The sequence below is a fragment of the Hyaena hyaena genome, unplaced genomic scaffold (genome assembly GCF_003009895.1).
Source record: "Hyaena hyaena isolate Hyena2069 unplaced genomic scaffold, ASM300989v1 scaffold_61, whole genome shotgun sequence".
Classification (NCBI taxonomy): domain Eukaryota; kingdom Metazoa; phylum Chordata; class Mammalia; order Carnivora; family Hyaenidae; genus Hyaena; species Hyaena hyaena.
Window position 1 is genome coordinate 1,295,092 of NW_024080693.1, and position 23,236 is coordinate 1,318,327.

The 23,236-nt window shown below is 46.0% G+C and overlaps 1 protein-coding gene across 1 annotated transcript in view; it reads right to left on the minus strand.

Annotated features, from left to right (window-relative positions):
* Positions 1 to 22,955, minus strand: part of WDR88 (WD repeat domain 88) — a 42,952-nt gene extending 19,997 nt beyond the window's left edge. Inside the window, exons 1-4 of the mRNA XM_039231897.1 lie at positions 22,642 to 22,955; positions 7,742 to 7,852; positions 2,918 to 3,006; positions 1,217 to 1,280 (exon numbers count right to left, since the gene is read on the minus strand). Of these exons, the coding sequence (XP_039087828.1) occupies positions 1,217 to 1,280; positions 2,918 to 3,006; positions 7,742 to 7,852; positions 22,642 to 22,953 (576 nt within the window). The 5' untranslated portion in view covers positions 22,954 to 22,955. The remainder of the gene's footprint in view (positions 1 to 1,216; positions 1,281 to 2,917; positions 3,007 to 7,741; positions 7,853 to 22,641) is intronic.
* Between the last annotated feature and the right edge of the window lie 281 nt (positions 22,956 to 23,236).

Here is a 23,236-nt window from a genome sequence, read left to right on the forward strand (position 1 = left end):
TATTTCTGAGACAGAGAGAGAGAGAGAGAATGAGCAGGGGAGGGTCAGAGAGAGAGGGAGACACAGAATCCGAAACAGGCTTCAGGCTCTGAGCTGGCTGTCAGCACAGAGCCCAACGCGGGGCTCGAACCCACGAAATGCGAGATCATGACCTGAGCCAAAGCTGGATGCTTAACTGACTGAGCCACCCAGGCGCCCCAGGATGACAATTTTTAAAACTCTATGTTTTGATATCAAATTAGCAATAAAATCCAGCTCCATTTCCTTAAAACTATTGGATCATAAGTATCAAATATTATATGCAAAGTCTCCTCGTCGTGACATTGTTCATGAGAGAGTAAAGTGAAACCGCCCTGGAGTCCTGTAACCGGGGATGGTGAAACACAGCCTAACTTACCCATACCATGGAATCCGTGTGTCCGTTAAGAGGGATGACGCTCACAAGTACTTACTTACCCATCTGTTTTTAAGTGGGGAAGAAGAGTCAAGATCCAGAAGTACGCACAGAATCATGCCATGTTGTTAACAGAACACACTTGTCTGTGTTCATGTGGAAATGTATGCAGACATAGGAAAAGAGATGCCAAGATATTAACTATCGTCTCTGGGATTTTTACAGTGAAATAAACTGATCTTTGCACCAAGAGGAGCAAAGGATGCGTGATTGAGGAGCTCCCTGGGGAGCCCCTTCGGCAGGGCCAGGGCTGTCTGGGCACCGGACAGAGAGAGGAGGAGTCTCAGACTGGTTTGGATGGATGGATGGATGGATGGGTGGATGGATGGATGGTGGCCCCTCCAAGATGGGGAGACGACCCTCTCCAGGACACTCATGCTTTAGCCATGTGGCCTTTGTCCCGTGGCCTGAACTCTACTGCCCGCCCCATCGAATCCCAACACCCCACAGAGGAGGGTCTCTGCCTGTGCAGTTCCCTTAGCCTGGAATGCGATGGCCCTTTCTCCCCGACTCCTACCCTTGCTTCTTCTGGGTATCCAAGCCCCTCCCATCCTTCCGGCAAAAGCCCTCTTCGGCCTGCCCCAAGAGGCTTTCCTTCCCCGGTACCCACCCTCCATTATTCGGTGTCCCTGAGACAATTCTCCTTTTCTGGAAGACTGGTTTCCCTTCCCACCCCAGGCCCAACCCAAGGCCCCTCAGAGCCCAGTCAAGACTCATGCTTGCGGCCACACTGGCGGGGGCGGGGAGGGGGGGCACACTCACCAGCAACCTGCCTGTCTCAAGGTCCCAAGCCCTCACTGTTTTGTCATAGGATGCTGCAATAACTCTGCCAAGAAAATGACCCGGACAGTTATGGCTATGGGTTCTTTGAAAAAAAAAAAAATCTGGAAAATTCTTCATAGGAAAATTCTGTAACTTAGGACTAAGAATGCAAGTAATACTCGAATCTTTCTCAAGACGTTCCCAGCCCCTCCGTGAGCCTCACTGAAAACATTCAGAACCTAACACCAAGGCATTACTCACAGCCTTCACGAATCCCCGGCCACCCAGATATGTTCTTTCATATTTAGGGCATTAAAGGGACCGTTTCTTCTCTTCTGTGAATAACTGTCTTCTCCTGAGGGGATACCTATGGCTCATGCGGACCAACCGTTCCCGTCTCTGCTCACGTCTTTTTACAGGAAAACACTGACAGCTCACTTTGTTCTGAAATGTTCTCTCGTGCACTTAGTAAAAATAACCTAAATGTACCTGTGTACATAACAATATGCATGTATCTTTCTTCTGTTGTGTGCTTCTGTGGTAATCATGTGCCCCAAATCACGTAAGTTCCCATACTAATTTTTACTAGTTTTGTAACTGCTCGATAAAAGTAAATCCAGGGGCACCTGGGTGGCTCAGTTCATGATCTCACAGCTCATGAGGTCAAGCCCCACATCCGGCTCTCTGCTATCCATATGAAACCTGCTTTGGTTCCTGCCTGCCTCTCTCTCTCTGCCCCTCCCCAGCTTGTGCTTTCTCTCTGTCTCAAACACACACAAAAAAAATATTTTGTTTAAATGTAAATCTATTTTAAAGCAAAGCCCCTTGTTTTAAAGGCCCAATTCAGGGTGCCTGGGTGGCTCAGGGGGTTAAGCGTCTGACTTCAGCTCAAGTCATGATCTCGTGGTTCATGAGTTCGAGCCCTGGGTCAGGCTCTGTGCTGACAGCCTGGAGCCTGTTAACAAATTCTGTGTCTCCCTCTCTCTCTGCCCCTCCTCCACTCATGCTCTGTCTCTCAAAAATAAATAAATGTTTAAAAGCATTTTTTAATAAAAAAATAAAAATAATAATAAAGGCCCATTTCACATGCTCAAGAGGGGCTTGAGCAAATGCCTCCCAGAGGCTCCAGTGGCATGTGGCTGCCTCCATTTCCCCTGTGAGATGCCACCTGGGGCTGAATCGACAGCGGCCCCTGGCAGCTTCCGCAGCCCACAGGTGTGACTATGGAGAAGCAACTCTGAAGAAAACGGACTGGCTTTGTCTTAGCCGCATTATTATTATTATTATTATTATTATTATTATTTTATTTCTAGGAGAGAGAGAGACAGCGTGAGCAGGGGAGGGTCAGAGAGAGAGGGAGACACAGACTCCGAAACAGGCTCCAGGCTCTGAGCTGGCAGTCAGCGCAGAGCCCGACAAGGGGCTCGAACCCACGAACCGTGAGATCATGACCTAAGCGAAAGTCGGACGCTTAACCTACTAAGCCACCCAGGCACCCCTTGTCTTAGCCACATTATGCTTGTCATTTTAGCACTTTAAATTTGCAAAGAGTTGTCACATCCCCTTGACTCTCACAGCGAAATGTGGAAACCGTGGGCACACATATGGGAGAACGGGAGTGTATTTGCCCATCAAACAGAAAGCTGTCCCTGGCCTGCCTCCTCACTCCTCCTGACCCGTGCAAGACGAGGGAAAGGTCACCTTTTGCTATCAGCCGTCACGCTGCACTCTGAAACAGGAGCACTGGGCCTGGGCTCAAAGTCCCGAATGACTGAGCCATCCACAGCATCCTCAAATCAACAGGAGAGAGAGAGACAGGTCACTGAGCTGTTGGTGCAAGTCGTGAACTGAGCTCAGTGGCAGCCCCGAGCTTGTATGAACAGCCAAGTAGGAGAACCCGTGGTCCTGTGCCCTCATCCCACTCAAGAGGGCAAAAGCCTTTCCAGTCTCTTCCCCAGAGCAGCAAGGACACCCCACCACCCGCGGCATCCCTGGAAAACTCCTCTTTAGCAGCACAGGTGCCAGACAGCAACCGGCCACTGTGGGGACAGAGCTGTAGACAATGTCCCCCATCGTGACCGGCCAAAGAGGCTTTGCAGAATCCACAAGACCTTTAAAGAACTTTTCAAAGTTCACACCCTTTGACCCAGCAATTCTTCCAGTCGGAACTGTGGTTGCAAAGATTTATGTGTGAAGAGGATCGTCATATGTGTGAGGGGGGAGGCTAAACACACAGGCACCGGTCACTGTGACCTCCAGGGAGCGGCTGAGACAAATCCTGGCACACCAGCGGTGGGGTACCAGCAACTGTTAGATGCTGATGGTTAATAACTAGAGAACAGGGGCGCCTGGGTGGCTCAGTTGGCTGAGTGTCCAACTTCAGCTCAGGTCATGATCTCATGGTTCATGAGTTCGAGCCCCGTGTCGGGCTCTGTGCTGACAGCTCAGAGCCTGGAGCCTGTTTCAGATTCTGTGTCTCCCTCCTTCTCTGCCTCTCCCCTGCTCATGCTCTGTCTCTCTGTCTCTCAAAAATAAATAAACATTGGGGCAACTGGGTGGCTCAGTCAGTTAAGCATCCGACTTCAGCTCAGGTCACGATCTCACGGTTTGTGGGTTCGAGCCCTGCATCGGGCTCTGTGCTGGCAGCTCAGAGCCTGGAGCCTGCTTCAGGTTCTGTGTCTCCCTCTCTCTCTCTCTCTGCCCCTCCCCCACTCATGCTCTGTCTCTATCTCAAAAGTAAAAATAAACTATAAAAAATAAATAGATAAATAAACATTAAAAAAATAACTAGAGAATATGACAAGAACAAAGTCGGGTAAAAACTAAATAATACTAGAGGATTAAAACAGGGTGCCAAAGTGAAGAGTGCCCATTGTGGCAGAGATGAAATATTTTCAGCAAGAAATGTGCCAGGAGCTTTTCAGAATAAGCAGGGGTGGAAAGTCCCCTTGAAAAACATGTTACTGGTAAGAAAATAAATTCCTAGAAAGTCCTTGAGTTACTAGGTGAAAATATGACGCCCGGTTCAGGAGCTTCAGGTCGACCAGGGCAGGTCAGTGACAATACTTCCCGATAGGCAGAGACCATGTTGCATTAAGAACCCAAGTCGTGCTGGGGCTGGGGGTGGGGGAAAAGGACCCTGTGTCAGGGGGTCCCCAAGGCCACTCCCAGGTCCGATGATCCTCCAGGATTCACAGGACTCCACAAATAGTCATGCCCACAGCTAAGATTGCAGCAAAGGACACAACGCAAAATCAGCAAAGGGACAGTGGCATGGGCTGAAGTGCAGAGAGAACCAGACACAAGCTGCTGTGGGTCACACAGGACGTACTCAATTCCTCCAGCGACCAGTTGTAACAACACGTGTGATGTATTGTCCATCGGGAGGTGTGCCTGAGCCTTGGGGCCCAGGGTTTTGGGGGATTCTCTAGCATACTCCGAAATCCAGATTCCAGACAGAAGGCAGGCGCTCAGCATAAACCACACAGCTTGCACCGACAGTGGTTTATGGGTACAGTGAGCCCCCTTTGACACTCAGGGGAAGTTTCACGATCCTTGGATACCACTGACCAGTACAGCTCCCAGATGCCGGTCAAGGCCAGCCTCTCCCGCAGTCCCAGACTTGCTATGTGAACTCTCTTCTGCACAGACCCAGACCCTCAGCCCCCGTTCAATAAGACTGAGAACAGTGGACTTGTGTCTGGGTAACCCAGCAGGCCCTAATCAGAGGCAGGAAGAGACCCCGGGGAATCCAGAGAGGAACACACCAGGACAGGACACATCCAGGCTGCAGCCTCCCTGGCTGCTGCGTTGTTCTGGCACAAACGCAGAACTAAGAAAATGATCACCATGCCGCCTGGGACTGCCGTCAGCACAGCGCCCCAGGTCAGCTAAGGGCAGCGCTGCAAAGAACCAATGTCCGTGGGGTCCATGCGCAACTGCAGCATTCAACAGCGACACCTTTTGGCCAAGAGGAGGAACAGCAACTGTAGGCAGATAATGCTCCTGGAAAATGTGTACACCTCTTAGAAAATGTGAAGTGAGTCCTTTGGCAAGAGATCTATGGCAAACAGGCCAGATTTTGTTAGTGAATTCCGAAGACTGTGGAAATGTCTCTGTTGTGTATTGAATGCTTCTTGAAATAAATGGGCCTTTGGTCAAGGGCATGGGGAAGAAATAATTGAAAGCTCCCTCTTCACCTGGCATTTGGAAGCAGGAACCCCTCTGTGGGCTCAGATAATTCAAGGCGAGGATACTGGTCAGGCTTTAAACGAATGGGAAAGAATGGGCACCAATAAAAAGTTATAAAAACAAGGCAAATGTGACAATATCCGTAGCCCAAGTTTACTATGGTTATGTAAATGGCATTTCTCGATGGCCTCAATTTCGTTAACATGCATATATGTGTGTGAATAAGAAAAAAATGGACATAGACTCCTCCAACATTTTCACAGCAGTTAACTCCAGGGTTGTGAAATGGTGACTCCTGCTTCTTCTTTGTACAGTGAGAAAACCCACCAAAGCTGTGATCTCTTAATGACTAGACAGAGGCGTGCCGACACACTAGAGGGATGTTGGGGGCAGGATTGAGAATGATTTTTTTCCTGGCTTCTTCGTACAGGCGTGGACTTTCCAAGTATTCACAATGGTCCAAGTGAGGGTGAAGGGGGCTCCCAAAAGATTAAATCAGATGCCTGGGTTCCGGGCGGGGCCGAGAGGAGGGACGGGAGATGGGAGGTGACGGGAGTGGGAAGAGAAGGGAGAAGCAAGGCCAAGATACTGCGAAGGGAGAGGATTCGGGAATGTCAGCTGTGCAAGGGCTGGAAGAGTCACAGGAGAAGGCAGCCAAAGGGCAAAGATGGGGAAAAGAGAACCAGTAGGAAGAAAGAGGGCTTCCTGGAGGAGGTGTCAATGGGGCAGCCAAGACAGACAACTGGCAACTGCAGGGGGAAGAGAGGAAGGAGGGCAGTGACCTGGAGAAGGTGGGGGAAACCGGCAAGGCCATGAGCGAGGCTGGTATCAGGACACCTGGACAGGCCGAAGGGACTGCATCCCAGATACGGTGGCATGGAGTAGGCGGCCAGGCCATTGTGGGGACCAGAGACGTCTCCGTGGATGGTCTTGAATCTTGGGACAAGAGAAACAGGCATATTTCGCCTTTCGGAGACAAGAGCCTTTTGGCCCAGACAGACAGAAACTGCTGTGAGTCCCTCCACGGGTTCAGAAGGCGAGAATAATGTGGGGGAAGATTTGAAGAGGGCCAAGCAGGATGCACACCCGGAAAACTGCCCTCTCCCTCCCCTGGGTGATCTGGACCGGCAGAGCCCCCTCGCCCCTGGCGTCTCAGTCACCACAGAGTGTTGGGAAAGAGTTTCAGGCTCTCAGAGGAACCGGTTTTCCCAGAAGGAGATTGTGGGGCTGGGGGAGTGGATTTTCTAAGGGCCAGAGTAGAGGTGAGGAGTGGATGTGTCCGTTGGGGCCAGGGATTGGCCGGGCAGGCCCCAGGGTAGCTCCAGCATGCAGCTGGACCTGGAAAGTTTCAAGGAGACTCAGGAGGTAATGTAACCACCCAGGGTCACACAGCTGAACCTCTTGGACAATCCCCAAACCCTCCTGCCTAATCTGCCTGGCCTTGGTACCCACTGACTGCACAGCAGATGACCTCTGGGGTCATCTGGAGGGTGAGGAGCCATCCTCCCTCTGCTTACCCAAACCAGAACCTGGGAGCCAGCCCAGACTCCTTTCTGTCCCCTACCGCCCCTGGAGCCAGAGGAGATGGCAAAACTCAGAATGGACTGTTCTCCCTCGCGGGCCAAGCCCCAGCCACACAGTCATCTGTGGCCTGGCTCCTGATGGCCATTGCCATCCCCCATTCCTGCTCCCTCGTCAGCCCCTCCTGACTGACCAGCGATGTCCCCAGACGGGCCTTCCAGGGTGTGCTGGCTCTGCCCAGGGGCTTTGGAAGAGTTCTGGGTGCCACGTCTCGGCAACCTCATATGACCATCACGGCCCTGCTTCCTGCGCCTTCGGGGCACTGATCGGTGCTCAGACCTGCCCCTCCCAACCACCGCTCATGGACAGGTCCCAGGCCTGGCCACTTTTCTGTCCTCTGTTGCCACCTCGGCCCAGCCATACCATCTCTATGGATGGAAGTGAATTTTCCAAATGCGACGGAGACCCAACAAGATGTCCCAGCTCAGAGATCTCAGGCGAGCCCCAGGCACAGCTAGAACTGCCCCACGATAGGTGAGAGTTCCAGCGTAAGGTCCCTATCTGGTCCCTACCCCCCTGCTCCTCCTGCTTCCTAATCAACAGGCTGACTGCATTAAACTCCTCTCTCTCCACTGGCTTGACACTAGGGTGGAACCCTCACTTCGTTTCTTTTTCTTGCATTTTGCTCAGAAAGTTCTTTCCAAATCTTTGGGGTCCTTGAGTGTATGGGAACTCAGTATTAGCGATCTCTCCACATGATATGGCATAAGCTAACAGGATGTTTTCATCCCCACCTAACACCGGGCCACCTACCCACAGCTTCACAGTGCAGTCATAGGAGCCACTGAGGAGCCTTGTGTCATCCACACAGAAGTTACAGGAACTCACAATGTGCCCGTGTCCCTTCATGATTTGATATGGGATCTGAAAAAAGGATGGATTGAATGAGCTCAGCAAGTTACAGATACAAGATCAACATCAAAGAGTCGATTGTTTTTCTCTACACTCACAATAAACAATCTGGGGGGGGGGGGACCCTAAGAAAAGAAATCCTTTTTAAAAAATTATGGGGTTGCCTGGGTGGCTTAGTCGGTTAAGCGCTCGACTTTCGCTTAGGTCATGATCTCGCGGTTCGTGGGTTCGAGCCCCGCGTCGGGCTCTGTGCTGACTGCCAGCTCAGAGCCTGGAGCCTGTTTCAGATTCTGTGTCTCCCTCTCTCTCTGATCCTCCCCTGCTCACGCTGTCTCTCTCTCTCTCTCCTAGAAATAAATAAAACATTAAAAAGAAATTTTTTTAAAAATTATGTTCAAGTCAGTTAACATACAGGGTAGTCTTGGCTTTAGGAATAGAATCCAGTGCTCAGTGGCTTAAGCGTCTGACTCTTGATTTCGGTTCAGGTCATGATCTCACAGTTGTGGGTTCGAGCCCCGCGTCGGGCTCTGAGCTGTCAGCACAGAGCCCGGAACCTGCTTCGGATTCTGTGTGTGTGTGTCTCTCTCTGCCCCTTCCCCGCTCATGCTCTGTCTCTGTCTCTCAAAAAATAAGTGAACATTAAAAAAAAAAAATTCTTGGGCACCTGGATGGCTCAGGAATAGAATCCAGTGGTTCATCTATTACATATAACACCCAGTATTCATCCCCAAAAGTGCCCCCCTTAATGCCCATCACCCACTTAACCCCCCCACCTCCCCCACCCCCAGCAATCCTGTTTGTTCTCTGTATTTAAGAGTTTCTTATGGTTTGCCTCCCTCTCTGTTTTTGTCTTATTTTTCCTTCCCTTCCCCATGTTCATGTGTCGAGTTTCTCAAATTCCACATGAGTGAAATTATATGCTAGTTGTCTTTCTCTGACTGACTTATTTCACTTAGCATAATACCCTCCAGTTCCATCCACATTGTTGCAAATGGCAAGATTTCATTCTTTTTCATCACCAAGTAATACTCCATGATACCACATTTTCTTTATCTATTCATCAGTCGATGGACATTTGGGCTCTTCCCATAATTTGGCTATTGTTGATAGCACTGCTATAAACATTGGGGTGCATGTTCCCCTTCAAATCAGCATTTTAATATCCTTTGGATAAATTCCTAGTAGTGTAATTGCTAGGTCATAGGGTAGTTCTATTTTTAATTTTTTGAGGAACCTCCATACTGTAGGAAAAAATCCATTTATAAAGGCATCAAAATAGAAATAAATTTAACAAAAAAGTGTAAAACTTATCCTTTGAAATCATAAAACATTGTTGAAAGAAATCATAGCAGACCCAAATACATGAAAAGCATCCCATATTCATGGATTAGCTTATTATTTTTGGGATGAAAGTATCTTTCAAAATGATCTACAGATTCAGGGGCACCTGGGTGGCTCAGTAGGTTAGGCGTCCGACTTGGGCTCAGGTCATGATCTCACGGTTCGAGGGTTCAAGCCCCGCGTTGGGCTCTATGCTAACAGCTCAGATCCTGGAGCCTGCTTCAGATTCTGTGTCTCCCTCTCTCTCTGACCCTCCCCTGCTCATGCTGTCTCTCTCTCAGAAATAAATAAAATATTTTTTTAAAATTCAAAATGATCTACCGATTCAGCACTATCCCATCAAAATCCCAGCTGACTTCTTTTCCAAAATTGACAAGCTGACCCTCAAACTTATATGGAAACTCAAGGAAAGCAAAATAGCCTACATAATCCTGATTAAGAATAAAGCTGAGTACTCACAAAGTGACCGTTATCAAGACACTGTAGAACTGGCATAAAAACAAGATATAAGTCGATGGAACTGAAGTGAGGATCCAGAAATAAACGCTGATATGTTAGGTCAATTGCTTCTTCAACAAGAATACCAAATAATTAAAAATCGAGAGATTAGGGGCGCCTGGGTGGCTTAGTCGGTTAGGCGTCCGACTTTCGCTTGGGTCATGATCTCGCGGTTCGTGGGTTCGGGCCCCGCGTCGGGCTCTGTGCTGGCTGCCAGCTCAGAGCCTGGAGCCTGTTTCAGTCTGTGACTCCCTCTCTCTCTCTGACCCTCCCCTGCTCACGCTGTCTCTCTCTCTCTCTCTCTCTCCTAGAAATAAGTAAAACATTAAAAATTAAAAAAAAAAAAAAAAAGAAAGAAGTTGGACCATTGCCTCATGCCATATATAGAAATTAACTCAAAATGGATCAAAGTTCTAAAAGGGAGAACAAAACCTACAAGCCTCTTAGGAGAAAACATAGCTGCAAATCTTCTGGACTTGCATTAGGCAGTGGTTCCTTAACTACACCACCACAAGCACAGGAGCAGAACAATGACAAGGAAGAGTGGGCGTTCTCAACATCAGAAACTCTTGCACTTCAGAGGACACCATCAGGAAGGTTGATTGCACCAACCCATGCAACGGAAGAAAAGTTTTGCAAATCATATAGCACATAAGGAACTTGTATCTAGAATACATAAAGAACCCTTAGAACTCAACAATAAAAACACAAACAACCATATTTAAAAATAGGCAGAAGATCCGAATAGGCATTTCTCCAAAGAAGATATATCAGTGAGCTCCAGTACAGGAGAATGTGCTTGACATCATTAGCCGTCAGGAAAATATAAATCAAAACCATGTTCGGATACCACCTCACACCCACTAGGATGTCTTTAATCAAAAAACCAGGTGGTAACAAGTGTTGGCAGGAATGTGGAGAAATTGGAACTCTCATACATGGCTGGTTGGGATGTATAATGGTGCAGCCTCTTTGGAATATAGTTCAGTAACTCTTCAAAAAGTTAAAACATATGCATTGGGACACCCGAGGGGCTCAGTAGGTTAGGCGTCTGACCCTTGATTTTGGCTCAGGTCATGGTCTCGTGGCCCATGAGTTCGACTCCTGATCGAGCTCTGTGCTGACAGCTCGAAGCCTGGACCCTGCTTCAGGTTCTGTGTTTCCCTCTCTCTCTGCCCGTCCTCCACTTGCACTCTGTCTCTCTCTCAAATATAAATAAATGTTAAAAAAAAAAAAAGAAAAGAAAGAAAACATATGTCCACACAAATACTTGAACATGAGTACTCACAGCAGTATCATTCATAATAATAAAAAAATGGAAACAATTCAAATATCCATCCACTGATGAATGAACTGATAAAATGAGGCATATTCACAGAATGAAATATTACCAGGAAATACAAAAGGAATGAAGGACTTCTTATTTCTGGTCTGCCCTTTAAGAAGCTTGGAAGCCACCACTCCATCCTCATGACAAAACCCAAGCAAATTAAAACCCAAGCAAAAATCAACAACTCTCCCTAGATTCCTCTGACAAGCGAGGCCACAAAGCAGACTGCTGCTCCCCAAACTGGGGAGACAGGCAAATACAAAGAATCCCAAGTAACGGAGTGGAAATCCCAGAGCAGCAACCTCCAGGGAAGTCAGTCCCAGGACAGGGAAACCTGACCTACAACTGACAAGTGGCTGGAGACTCCATGTGGACAACTCTGAGAGTTAAAAACCCCAGGGGGACCCAGTCATGAGGAGCCCTTGTGTTTATGTTAGACAATGTCTCCAGTAGCACCTGGTCCTCACGGTGAACATCAGAGAGAGACATCACCTTGTGCTTCTGGCTGGGGGAGGAGAGGAAAGGAATCAGTGTAAAATATTCCACAGCGTTTTGTCCTTCCCAAGAATCTCTGCTTGTCTGGAGAAACTACTTAACCAGACCCTAACCTGCTGGGATTTTACCAGAGCCACACTGACCTGGAGGAAGGGACATCCCCAACCCCGGCCGGCTCTAGTCTCCCACACGGGAGAAGGCAAAGGCCCAGCTCCGGGCCCCTCTAGCCATCCAACCCTACCTCCCTAAGGGTGGAGGGCAGGAGGGGTTCAGACTGAGCAGCAGATGCGAAGTTCAAAGTGAGCACAGGTGCACAAGACTGAAACATAGTCGTAAGACTGTAGACCCCTCCCCCTGCCCCCGCCCCTCCCCCTTAGCAGCACACCACTAAGGACTTGTTTTCAGCTGTTCCTTTTACCCAGCACATCATGTCTGGCGATCAAGAAAAAAAAAATTACAGTCCTATAAGGCAGCAAACACAGCTTGAGGAGACAGCACAAGCCTAACACCACCACCAGACCCAGATATGGGGAGGATGTTACCAGACTGGGAATTTAAAATACCTGTGGTTCATGTGCTCCAGGCTCTAATGAACGTAGCAGACAGTATGCAGTGTAAGCAGAGAGATGGAAATTCAAAGAAACAACCAAAAGGAAATGCTGCAGATCAAAAACACTGTAACAGATGAAGAATATCTTTGATGTGTTCATTATTAGACTAGACATGGCTGAGGAAAGAATCTCTGAGCTTGAGGATATATCAGTAGAAACCTCCAAATCTGAAAAGCAAACAGGAAAAAACAGACTTAAGGAAACAGAACAGAATATCAAGAAACCGTTGGGCAACTGAAAAGCTGTAATATAGGCATAATGAAAATACCAGGAGGAGAAGAAAGGAAGAGAAATGTTTGAAACAGTAATGATTGAGAATTTCCCCAAAATTAATTTCAGATGCCAGGCCACAGATTCAGATCCGGTAAACTCCAAGAACACCAAACAGGATAAATGCAAAATAATAATAATAATAATAAAATGAATATACATGTAGGCATATCATTTTATTAAACAATTTTTTAAATGTTTATTTATTTTTGAGAGAGAGAAGGGCAGAGAATGATGGAGACACAGAATCTGAAACAGGCTCCAGGCTCCGAGCTGTCAGCACAGAGCCCAATACAGGGCTCAAAATCACAAATTGCGAGATCATGACCTGAGCTGAAGTCGGATGCTTAACCAACTGAGCCACCCAGGCACCTCCTCGCTTTAAAGCTACAGAAAGTTAAAGATAAAAGGAAAATCCCAAAAGAAGCTAGCAGAAAACCAATGCCTTGCCTGTAAAGGAGCAAAGAATTACATCCAACTTCTTAGAAACCATGTGAGCAAGAAGAGACTAAAGCAAAATATTGCAAGTATTAGGAGGGAAAAACCCACCCACCTAGAAATTTGTATCCTGCAAAATTATCCTTCAAAAGTGAAGGACAAATACTTTCTCAGACAAACAAAAATTGAGGAAACTTGTTGCCAATAGACCTGCCTTGCAAGAAATGTTAACAGTTCTTTTTTTCCCAAAATTTTTAATGTTTATTTATATTTGAGAGAGAGAAAGTGTGCGATCAGGGGAGGGGCAAAGAGAAAGACAGATACAGAATCTGAAGCAGACTTCAGGCTCCAAGATGTCAGCACAGAGCCTGATGCCGGGCTCAAACTCACAAGCCATGAGATCATGATCTGAGCCGAAGTCAGACACTCAACCAACTGGGCCAGCCAGGTGCTCAGAAATGTTAAAATTTCTTTAGAGAGAAGGAAACTGATATAAGTCAGAAACTCTGATCTACATAAAGCAAGGAGAGCACCGAAGAAAGAATAAGTGAAGGTAAAATAAAATCCTTGTTCTTATTCTTAATTGGTCTAACAGATACCAGTTTGTTCAAAATAATAATAGCTAGAATGTATTATATAGAATACCTTATATATAATATATATTATTATAATAGCAATAATATATATTATATAATTAACATATAACTACAATTATATATAACATATATTATATAGTACATATAATGAATGACAGCAATGATACAATGGACATAAGGGAGGAATTAGAAATATTTTGTTATTTTAAGTTACTGACAGTACCCATGAAGTGGCATAGTGGTATAGTGGATTAACTGTAAATGTATATTGCAAATTCTTGGGGAACCACTAAGAAAAGCAAAAACAACAACAACAAAACACGATACACCTGATATGCTAAGAAAGGAGAGAAAATGGAATCATATGGAATGCTCAATTAAAACCACAAAAGGTACCTGGCTGGCTCAGTCAGTAGAGCATGTGACTCTTAATCTTGGGGTTGTGAGTTTGAGCTCCATGTTGGGTGTAGAGATTAATTAAAAATAAAATCTTTAAATACACACAAAAGGTAGAAGAGTGGAAGACAAAAATATGAACAAAAAATAGGGGCAATAAATAGAAAACAATAACAAATATTGTAGATATTAATCCAAGTACATCAATAATCACTTTGAGTGGTCTAAATATACCAATTAAAAGACAGAGATTGTCAGAGTGGATGAAAAAACAGGGCCCAACAATATGCAGTCTACAAGAAACCCACTTCAGACATACAGACTAATGTAGATTAAAAGTAAATGGATGGAGGAAAATAGACCATACTAATACTAATCAACAGAGAGCAAAAGTAGCTACATTACTTTCAGATGGAGCAGACTTCATGGTGAGGAAAAGTTATCAGGGATAAAAAGAGGCATTGTGTAATGACAAAGGGCCAATTCTCCAAGATACAGTAATCCTTAACATCTATGTACCTAACACTAGAGCACCAAACTATTGAGGCAAAAGCTATTAAAACTACAAAGAGAAACAGCTGAGTCCACTCTCCTAGTTGGAGACTTCTACACCCACTCCGAGAAAGGAATAGATCCAACCGGCAGAAAATTAGCAAGGACATAATGGAACTCAGCACAACCATCAGTCAGCTGGATATAATGGAGATCTACAGATGACTTCATTTGACAACAGCAGAATAAACATTCCTCTCAAACTCATAAGAAACATTCACCAAGATAGTCTAGGCCATAAAACACATTTTAACAAATTTAAAAAACTCAGAAATCATACAACGTCTGCTCTCAGAACACAATGGAATTAAATTAGAAATCAATAACAGAAGGATGATTGAAAATACCAAAATACATGGAGACTAAGCAACACACTTCTAAATAACACAAGGGTCAAAGAAGAAACCTCGAAAGGTTTTTAAATATTTTAAACTAAACAAAATTAAAACATGATTTATCAAAATTTGTAGGATGCAGTGAAAGAAGAGCTTGGAGGGATATTTATAACATTGAATGCATATATTAAAAAAGAAGAAAGATCTAAAATCAATCATCTAAACCTCCACCTTAGGAAAATAGAAAAAGAAGAGCAAATTAAATCCAAAGTAAGCAGAAGAAAAAAAAAAAAGAATGAGAGCATAAATCAATGAAATCAAAGGCAGGAAATTGATAAAAATCAATGAACCCAAAAACTGTTCTTTAAAAAGGATCAATAAACTTGATTAGCCTCTAGCCAGGCTGACCAAGATAAAAAGAGATAACACAATATGAATATCAGAAATAAAAGCTAGATCCCATGTGTGTTAAAAACATAATCAAGGAATACTATGAAAAACTCTCTTTCTACAGATTTAACCACATGAAATGAAATGGACTAAATTCAAATTTGAAATAAAATTCCTTGAAAGATACAATTTGCCAAAAGTCACACAAGAAGAAATAGACAGTATGAGCAGATTTTTATCTAATAAAAAATTGGAATAGTAACTAATTACCTTCCAAAACAGAAAGCTGCAGGCCCAAATGAGTTCACTGGTGAACTCTACCAAACCTTTAAGGGAAAAAATTATACCAATTCTTTATAATCTCCTTCAGAGGATAGGAGCAGAGGGAATACTTCCTAACTCATTCTGTGAGGCTAGTCTTACCCTAATACCACAACCAGATAATAACGTTATAAGAAAACTAACGACCAGGATGTCTCATGGACATAGATGCAAAAATCCTCAACAAATATTAGCAAATAAAATCCAACAATGTATAGAAAGAATTATACATCATAACCAAGTGGGATTTATCCCAGGTCTGCAAGACTACTTCAATATTCAAAAATCAATTAATGTAGCTCATCATATCAATAAGCTAAAAAAGAAAAATCACATGATTATATCAATAGGCACAGAAAAAGTATTTGACAAAATCCAATAGCCATTTATGATTTTAAAACCCTCAGGGCACCTGGGTGGCTCAGTCGGTTAAGCGTCCGACTTCGGCTCAGGTCATGATCTCACGGTTCGTGGGTTCGAGCCCCGCATTGGGCTCTGTGCTGACAGCCAGCTCAGAGCCTGGAGACTGTTTCAGATTCTGTATCTTCCTCTCTCTCTCTGACCCTCCCCTGCTCATGCTGTCTCTCTCTCTCTCTCTCTCCCTCCCTCTCTCTCTCTCAGAAATAAATAAAACATTAAAAATGATTAAAAGCTCTCAGCAAATTAGAAATAGAGGGGAACTTCTCAGCTTGCCAAACACTATCTACAATAGGTAGGGGACCTGTGTGGCTCAGTCAGTTGAGTGTCCGACTTTGGGTCAGGTCATGATCTCACAGTTCATGAGTTCAATCCCCGCATCAGTCTCACTGCTGTCAGCACAGAGCACACTTCAGATCCTCTGTCCTCCCTCTTTCTCTGCCCTCCCCTGATCATGCTTTCTCTCTTAAAAATAAATAAAACATTTAAACAAAACAAAACAAAAAAAACCCTACAGTAAACATCATACTTATGGTAATTAACTCAGTGTATCTGCTAAGATCCGGTACCAGGCAAAGACTTCTCTCATCACTTCTTTTTAACATTGTACTGCAATTCCAGCTCATTCAATAGACAAGAAAAGGAAATAAGAAGTATTAGATTGGGAAGGAAGAAATAAAACTGTCTTAATGCACAGATGACATTATCACCTATGTAAAAAATCCAAAAGAATCAACAAAAACCCCTAAAACTAATAGCAGTTTTAGCAAGATTGCAGGATATGAGGTGAATATACAATACAAAAATAAAAAATATATACATACAAAAATCAATCACTTTTTGTTATAATAGAAATGGACAAGTGGAATTTTAAATTTAAAATATAATATTATTTACATTAGCACCCCCCAAAATAAATATTTAGGTACTTATCTAACAAAATATGTACAAGAGCTCTATGGGGAAAACTACGAAAATCTGATGAGCAAAATCAAATAAATGGAGATATATTCCATGTTCATGGATAGGAAGACTCAATATTGTCAAGATGTCAGTTCTTCCCAACTTGATCTGTGGATTCAATGCAATCCCAGTCAAAAACCCAGCAAGTTATCTTATGGATATTAACAAAATGATTATACAGTTTATGTTAAGAGGCAAAAGATTTGGGAGAACAAAGTTAGAGTACTGAAGCTACCCAACTTCGAGACTTACATCTAAAGATACAATAATCAAGGCAGTGTAGTATTGGTGAAAGAACAGAGAAATAGATCGATGGAACAGAATAGAGAGCCCAGAAATAGGTCCACATAAATAAAGTCAACTGCTCTTTGATAAAGGAAAAGTCAATGCAGTGGAGAAATGACAGTATTTCCACAAATGGTGCTGGAAAAAATGGACATCCACATGCAAAAAATAAATAAATCTAAACATCTACCTTACATCCTTCACAAAAACGCAAAATGGATCACAGACCTAAATGCAAAATGCAAATTTATAATCTCTTAGAGAGTAACATAGGAGAGGATCTAGGTGATCTTGAGTATGGCAATGTTTAGGTACAATGCCAACGGCACATTCCATGAAAGTAATAATTGGTGAGCTGGATTTCATAAAAATTGGAAACTTCTGCTCAATGAAAGACAATGTCAAGAATGAGAAGACAAACCATAGAGTGGGAGAAAACATTTACAAAAGACACATCCAAGAAAGGATGACCATCAGCAATTGCCAACGCTTAATAAGAAGATAAAGAACCCAATTAAAAATGAGCCAAAGACCTTAACAGACACCTCACCAAAAAACATATACATACAGGTGGCAAATAAGCATGTGAAAAGATGTTCCACATCATATGTCATCAGGGGTTTGCAATTTAAAACAACAATAAGTTACCACTACACACATATTATAATGGCCAAAATCTGGAACAATTATGGCAAAGATGTGGAGAAACAGGAACTCTCATTCACTGCTGGTGGGAATGCAAAATGGTACAGCCGCCTTTGAAGACAGTTTGACAGTGTCTTATAAAACTAAACATACTCTTAACATACTATCCAACAATCATATTCCTTGGCTATTTATCCAAAGGAGTTTAAAAATTTATGTCCACACAAAAACCTGCACATAGATGTTTCAACAGCTTTATCCATGACTGCCAAACGTTGGAAGTAATCTTGCAAAACCTAAAGATGTCCTTCTGTAGGTGAATGGACAAATAAACTATGGTATATCCAAATAATGGAGTATTATCCAGAGTTAAAAAGAAACAAGCTACCAAGCCACGAAAAGACATGCAAGCTGTGAAAAAAAAAATCAGAAAACTTAAATTCACATTGTTAAGTGAAAGAAGCCAGTCTGAAAAGACAACATGCATCCAAATATGTAATATTCTGGAAAAGGCAAATTACTGTCTATAAAGACAGTAAAGAGATCAGTGGTTGCCAGGGGTTGGGAGGTTTGGAGGGATAATAGGCTGAACACAGAGAATTTTTAGGACAGTGCGACTACTCTGTATGTATGTAATGTACATAATGACTGTATATGTCATTATACATTTGTCCAAACCCATACAGTGTACGACACAGAGTGAACTCTAATGTAAACTGTGGACTTCGGGTATCATTGAGGATCATTAATTGTTTTAAATATTTCATTTGGTGGGGCATGTTGATAATGAGAAGGGATACACAAGAAATCTTTGTATCTTCTCAGGTTTGCTTTGAACCTAAAACTGCCCTAAAGAATAAAGTCTATTTATGATACATATATCATGTACTTATTATACACATATATATTTACTTATATTTATTTTTTTATTTTAGAAAGAGAGCAAGGGAGAGGGGCAGAGGGAGAGAGAGAGAGAGAGAGAGAGAGAGAGAAAGAATATCCCAAGCAGGGTCCACACTGAGCTCAGAGCTAGATGCCTGGTTGGATCCCACACCCCTGGGATCACGACCTGAGCCTAAATGAAGAGTCAGACTCACTGGACTGAGCCACCCAGATGCCCCTATAATATGTGCTTTTAAATAAATGAATGCTGCACATGGATGAACCTCAAAAACATTATACTAAGGGGGGAAAGCCAGTCAAAAAAGACTGCATGTTGTTTGATTCCCTTTCTATGAAAGTTCTAGAACAAGCAATTTTATAGTGACAAAGAGTAAATCTGTAACTGCCTAGAGTTGGGAGGATGGCTTGAGGCGAAGTGGGCATTGCCCGCTAATGAGTATGGGGCTTCCGTCCATGAGATGTTCTACAGTGATTGTGGCTCTGGTTGCAGAACTCTGGGAATACATTAAAACCCCACACTTTATACAGGTGACTTGTAGGATATGTGAATTACATCTCAATAAACCAATGCTTTTAAAAGGGAGGGGGGATAGAAGGAACAAGCCAGAAAAGGTCCCTGCCGCCACCACCACCACCATCACCACTGCCCGCCCCCCCCCCACCGGTGGCACCATAGTACCTGGGGTCGGGGTGTGTGCCCCGGGTGTAGGGGTGTCGAGGTGTGGGAGAGTGAAGGGACGCGAGGGAATACGCGACACGGAAATCAGGGGTTTGAGGCTCTGCAGCCAGGCACTGCGGAGATGCAGAGACTCTGGATGGGGGACCTGGCTAGGGTGAGGCGGGCTCAGCAGGAGGTGTAGGGGTGAGGGGAGGCGTGGCTGCAGGGCTTGCAGGGAACTTGGCGGGGTGGGGATGCCAGGAAGGAAGCATTATCGCCTTCAAGGAGCCCAGAGTGATGGGACTGGGGACTTGACCGCCAGGGGTCAAGGCGTGCGGGCGCGGGGACAGGCCCGGCCGCCAGGGGGCGCAGGCAAGCCGGACGGGCGGCGGGCCCTGACCCCGAGCAGTCTGGGAACCCGCCGCGTCCCGTCCCTTTAATCGTCGCTGCGCGGGTCCCTGGCCACGGGGCGGCCACCCCCAGCTGCCCACTCTGCAGCTGCCTCCGTCTATGGACCAAACCCCCCGTCTCCGTTCTCTCGTGGCAAAAACAGAGCTTGCATTATGGGCAAACAGACCAGCAAGAGCCGCGGGCATCCCTCTAACCCCCATCGTCCTTTCCCAGGACCTTCGTTCCGCGTTTTTTTTTTTCTGGACATAGTACTTTCGGGGTTCATTAGGGATAGAGACCCCGAGGCGCTGCGGAGAGACGTTCCAAACATATATTCGGAGGCACGAACAAAAATGGCACAGGAACGCCTGGGTGGCTTCGTCGGTTAAGCGTCCGACTTTCGCTTAGGTCATGATCTCGCAGTTCGTGGGTTCGAGCCCCGCGTCGGGCTCTGCGCTGACTGCCAGCTCAGAGCCTGGAGCCTGTTTCAGTCTGTGATTCCCTCTCTCTCTGACCCTCCCCTGCTCATGCTGTCTCTCTCTCTCTTTCCTAGAAATAAATAAAAAACATTAAAAAAAATTTAAAAAAAATGGCACATAGAGGACGGTCCAATATTTGTAAAAACAAAAAAAGTCAGCTCTGTATGTGTGCAGCGTTCCTTTGCTTGATCAACAAGTACGTCGTAGCCTCGTCGGGCCTTATCCTGGAGCCCTGGGGTCGGAGGGAACCAAGGGGCAGAGACCCCAGGCCGGGAGCGAGCGTCCATGGGCACCGCGGGGACTGAACAGGCTCCGCCCCCGCGCGCAGGAAGCGGGGCGGCCATCCCACAGCCAGTACCGACCGGGCGGGGGGTAGTCCCCCGCCAGAGGCACTGCGCTTGCTCCCTGGACGGCGGGGAGAGCCTCCCGGGAAGGAGAGACCCGAGGCCGTCCCTGTCTGGAGGTTCGCAGGTCGCAGGGGAGCGGGAGAACAGGGAGACAGGCCGATGCGAAAAGGCCTGGAAGGTCAAGGTCAGATCTCAGGACTTCATCTTAAATGCGCCAGAAAGCCACGGGTGGGGGTGTTAAGCCAATTCTTTCTAAAATGCCGTGAACCATCCGTGTGTTGAGTGTTCATTAAATAAAAACCAAGAACGAAGCATTATCTATTGAGAATGTGCTTTAGCAAAGCATCTCAGGGGTTTTGATGAAATCGTCTGGAACATTAGTTTTGCATTATGCACTTTCCTTTTGAGGGGTCCTTTGTTAACATTTTCACTGAGCTACACCACTGCGTTAATTTCACTGTATAATCACACCTATAATCCAGAGGGTTTTGTTTTCAGTCACTGCTGTCTACTGTTTATCCTACACCGTTCTTTCCCGGACCGGAGTTTTTCGTTTGAACTTCTTTTTTTCCCTCTTGCTGGAGTGCTCCCCTGAGTAACTTTGTTCTCAAAAAGAAGTATCATTTCTGAGACTTTGTAGGTCTAAAGAAAATGTCTTTCTGTTGCTTTATTGGGAATCAGCAGTTTGGTCAGGTAGAGAATTTCTTAGGTCAGAAACTTCCTCTGGGAAAACTGCTGGAACTTTTCAACTTCTGTCATCTTCATGGGTCATAAAAACCTCAGAACCCAAAATTCATAGGCCATCTGAAGGTATGTCCACAGGAGACTGGTTAAAGCCATCAGAAGATGGCTAGCCAGTGGGACACTTCCGTAAAAAAGAACAAGGAAGATGTTTCTTTCCTCACATGGAAAGATCTCTAAAATACCCTAAGTAAAAAATTTGAAATTAGGTGCATAAGGGGTCTAAGATATGCTTCCATTTACATTAAAAAGAGAGAGAGATGTATATGTATGTGCTGGGAAATGCATAAAATAAAAGTTATACAGAAGAAGCTACAAATATTTCTTGCCTCTGTCGAAAGATAGGGGTACAGAGGCAAGGCTGCTAAGGAGACTAGTTTTAAAAAAATTATATATGTTGAATTTGAATCTGGGGGATGTTCTACTGAGAAGAAATACAATGCCTGTGCTCTCCTTAAATTTTACTTAAAAAGCAGAATAAGCATCATAACTAAAAGCGCTGGTGCGTGCAGCGCCATCAGCAATCCCGGCCGTGGACTCTGCTCGCAGGGGTTCTGCGGGAGGCCAGGAAGCCTAGCACCTCGGCCTGATCCCAGGCTGTTCCGTCTGTGGGCTGCACGGCCTTGCTCCTCCCCTCTCCTGGTGGCGACATTTGCCTCCACTCCTGCATTGAACTGGACCATTTCCTTCCACGGCAGCGCTGCAGTCTTCTTCCACCCAAGGAGATTTTCTTCAGTTTCCCTCTGAATCCCCCCCTGCCCCCCCAACACCTCCTATAAGTATATTGGCTCTTCTGGATCTCTCCGGCACACATTACCTTTTCTCTCCCAGTTCTCGTTCCTTTATATTTGTTCCTTAAGTCTCAGAGTATTCCATGAGTTTGTTTTCTAATTTTGTTTCAGTCCTCTGCTCTGATTCTAAAGCCTCTGTGGAGGATTTTGGTTTGGAAACCCTTTTTTCGTCCCCAAGAATTCTGCTGACAGGCCACCAGCCTTTGTGTTAATGCGCCGTCTCTCCAGTATCACTGAGAAGGCAGAGTAGTGTTGGTAGGCTTTTATTTTTTTATTCTTCTAAGTCTTCTGTGGCTTCTGGAGCTAACTCTGTTTCAGGGGCGCAGAGGGCTCCTTCGCGGACCCTCGGGTGTCACTTGGGGGTTCACCATGAGGCCCTTTGGGAGGCTCGGCCAGAAACCACAGTCTGGGTTGGGTCGGGACCCCTGCTTGAACGCTGTCCTCCGCCTGGACAGCCTTGTTTTCCCAGAGACAGCAGCCCAAGGGCTTCACTCAGGGACCCTGGGAAAGGCGCGTGGGTCCCCACGGGTCCCTTAGCCGGCTCACTGTGCCCTCCCCACGTGTGGGGGTCAAGCCCGTGTTCCTCGCCCCCGCGCCTGGTGGTCTGACCTTGGAGAGGGATTCCTGGCTGCCCCAGAACTTCTTCTCAGGCACTGGGTGCTTCTTGGGTGGCAGTGAGCCCTTGTCCACCTTCAGGGGGTCAAAGGGGGGCAGCAGCTGGGACTGCCGTGCATCTGCAATCGACAGTTTGAAGCGGCCATAGGCCCTGACCAGGGCCGCATAGGGCAGCTTTGGGGACAGAAGCTCAATGTCGCCGGAGGGGACCAAAGGCAGCTGCTCTTTACACAGATGCGACACTGTCTCCTTGCCCTCGTCCAGGGCTTCAGGGGCGCTGGGGGCGCAGGGTGGCTGGGAGGCCATCTCGGAGCGCCACCCACTGGTGGCCGGCACCCTGGGCGGCGAACGAACGGCGGCGCCCCGCGCCTGCGCCCCGCGCCCGCTTCCTGGGAACGCCGCGGCCTCCGCCTCGCGCTGCGGTCTCGTGGCCTCCCCTCCACGCCGCGGCCTCGTGGCCTCCCCTCCACGCCGAACATGCTTACTCCCAGAAAAACGGGGTTCCAGCTCTGGGCATAAAAGGAATGAGGCCAAGTGTGTGAAACGAGCAGCCCAACCCCGCGACCTCCCTTTGGGTCCCCCTGGTGCC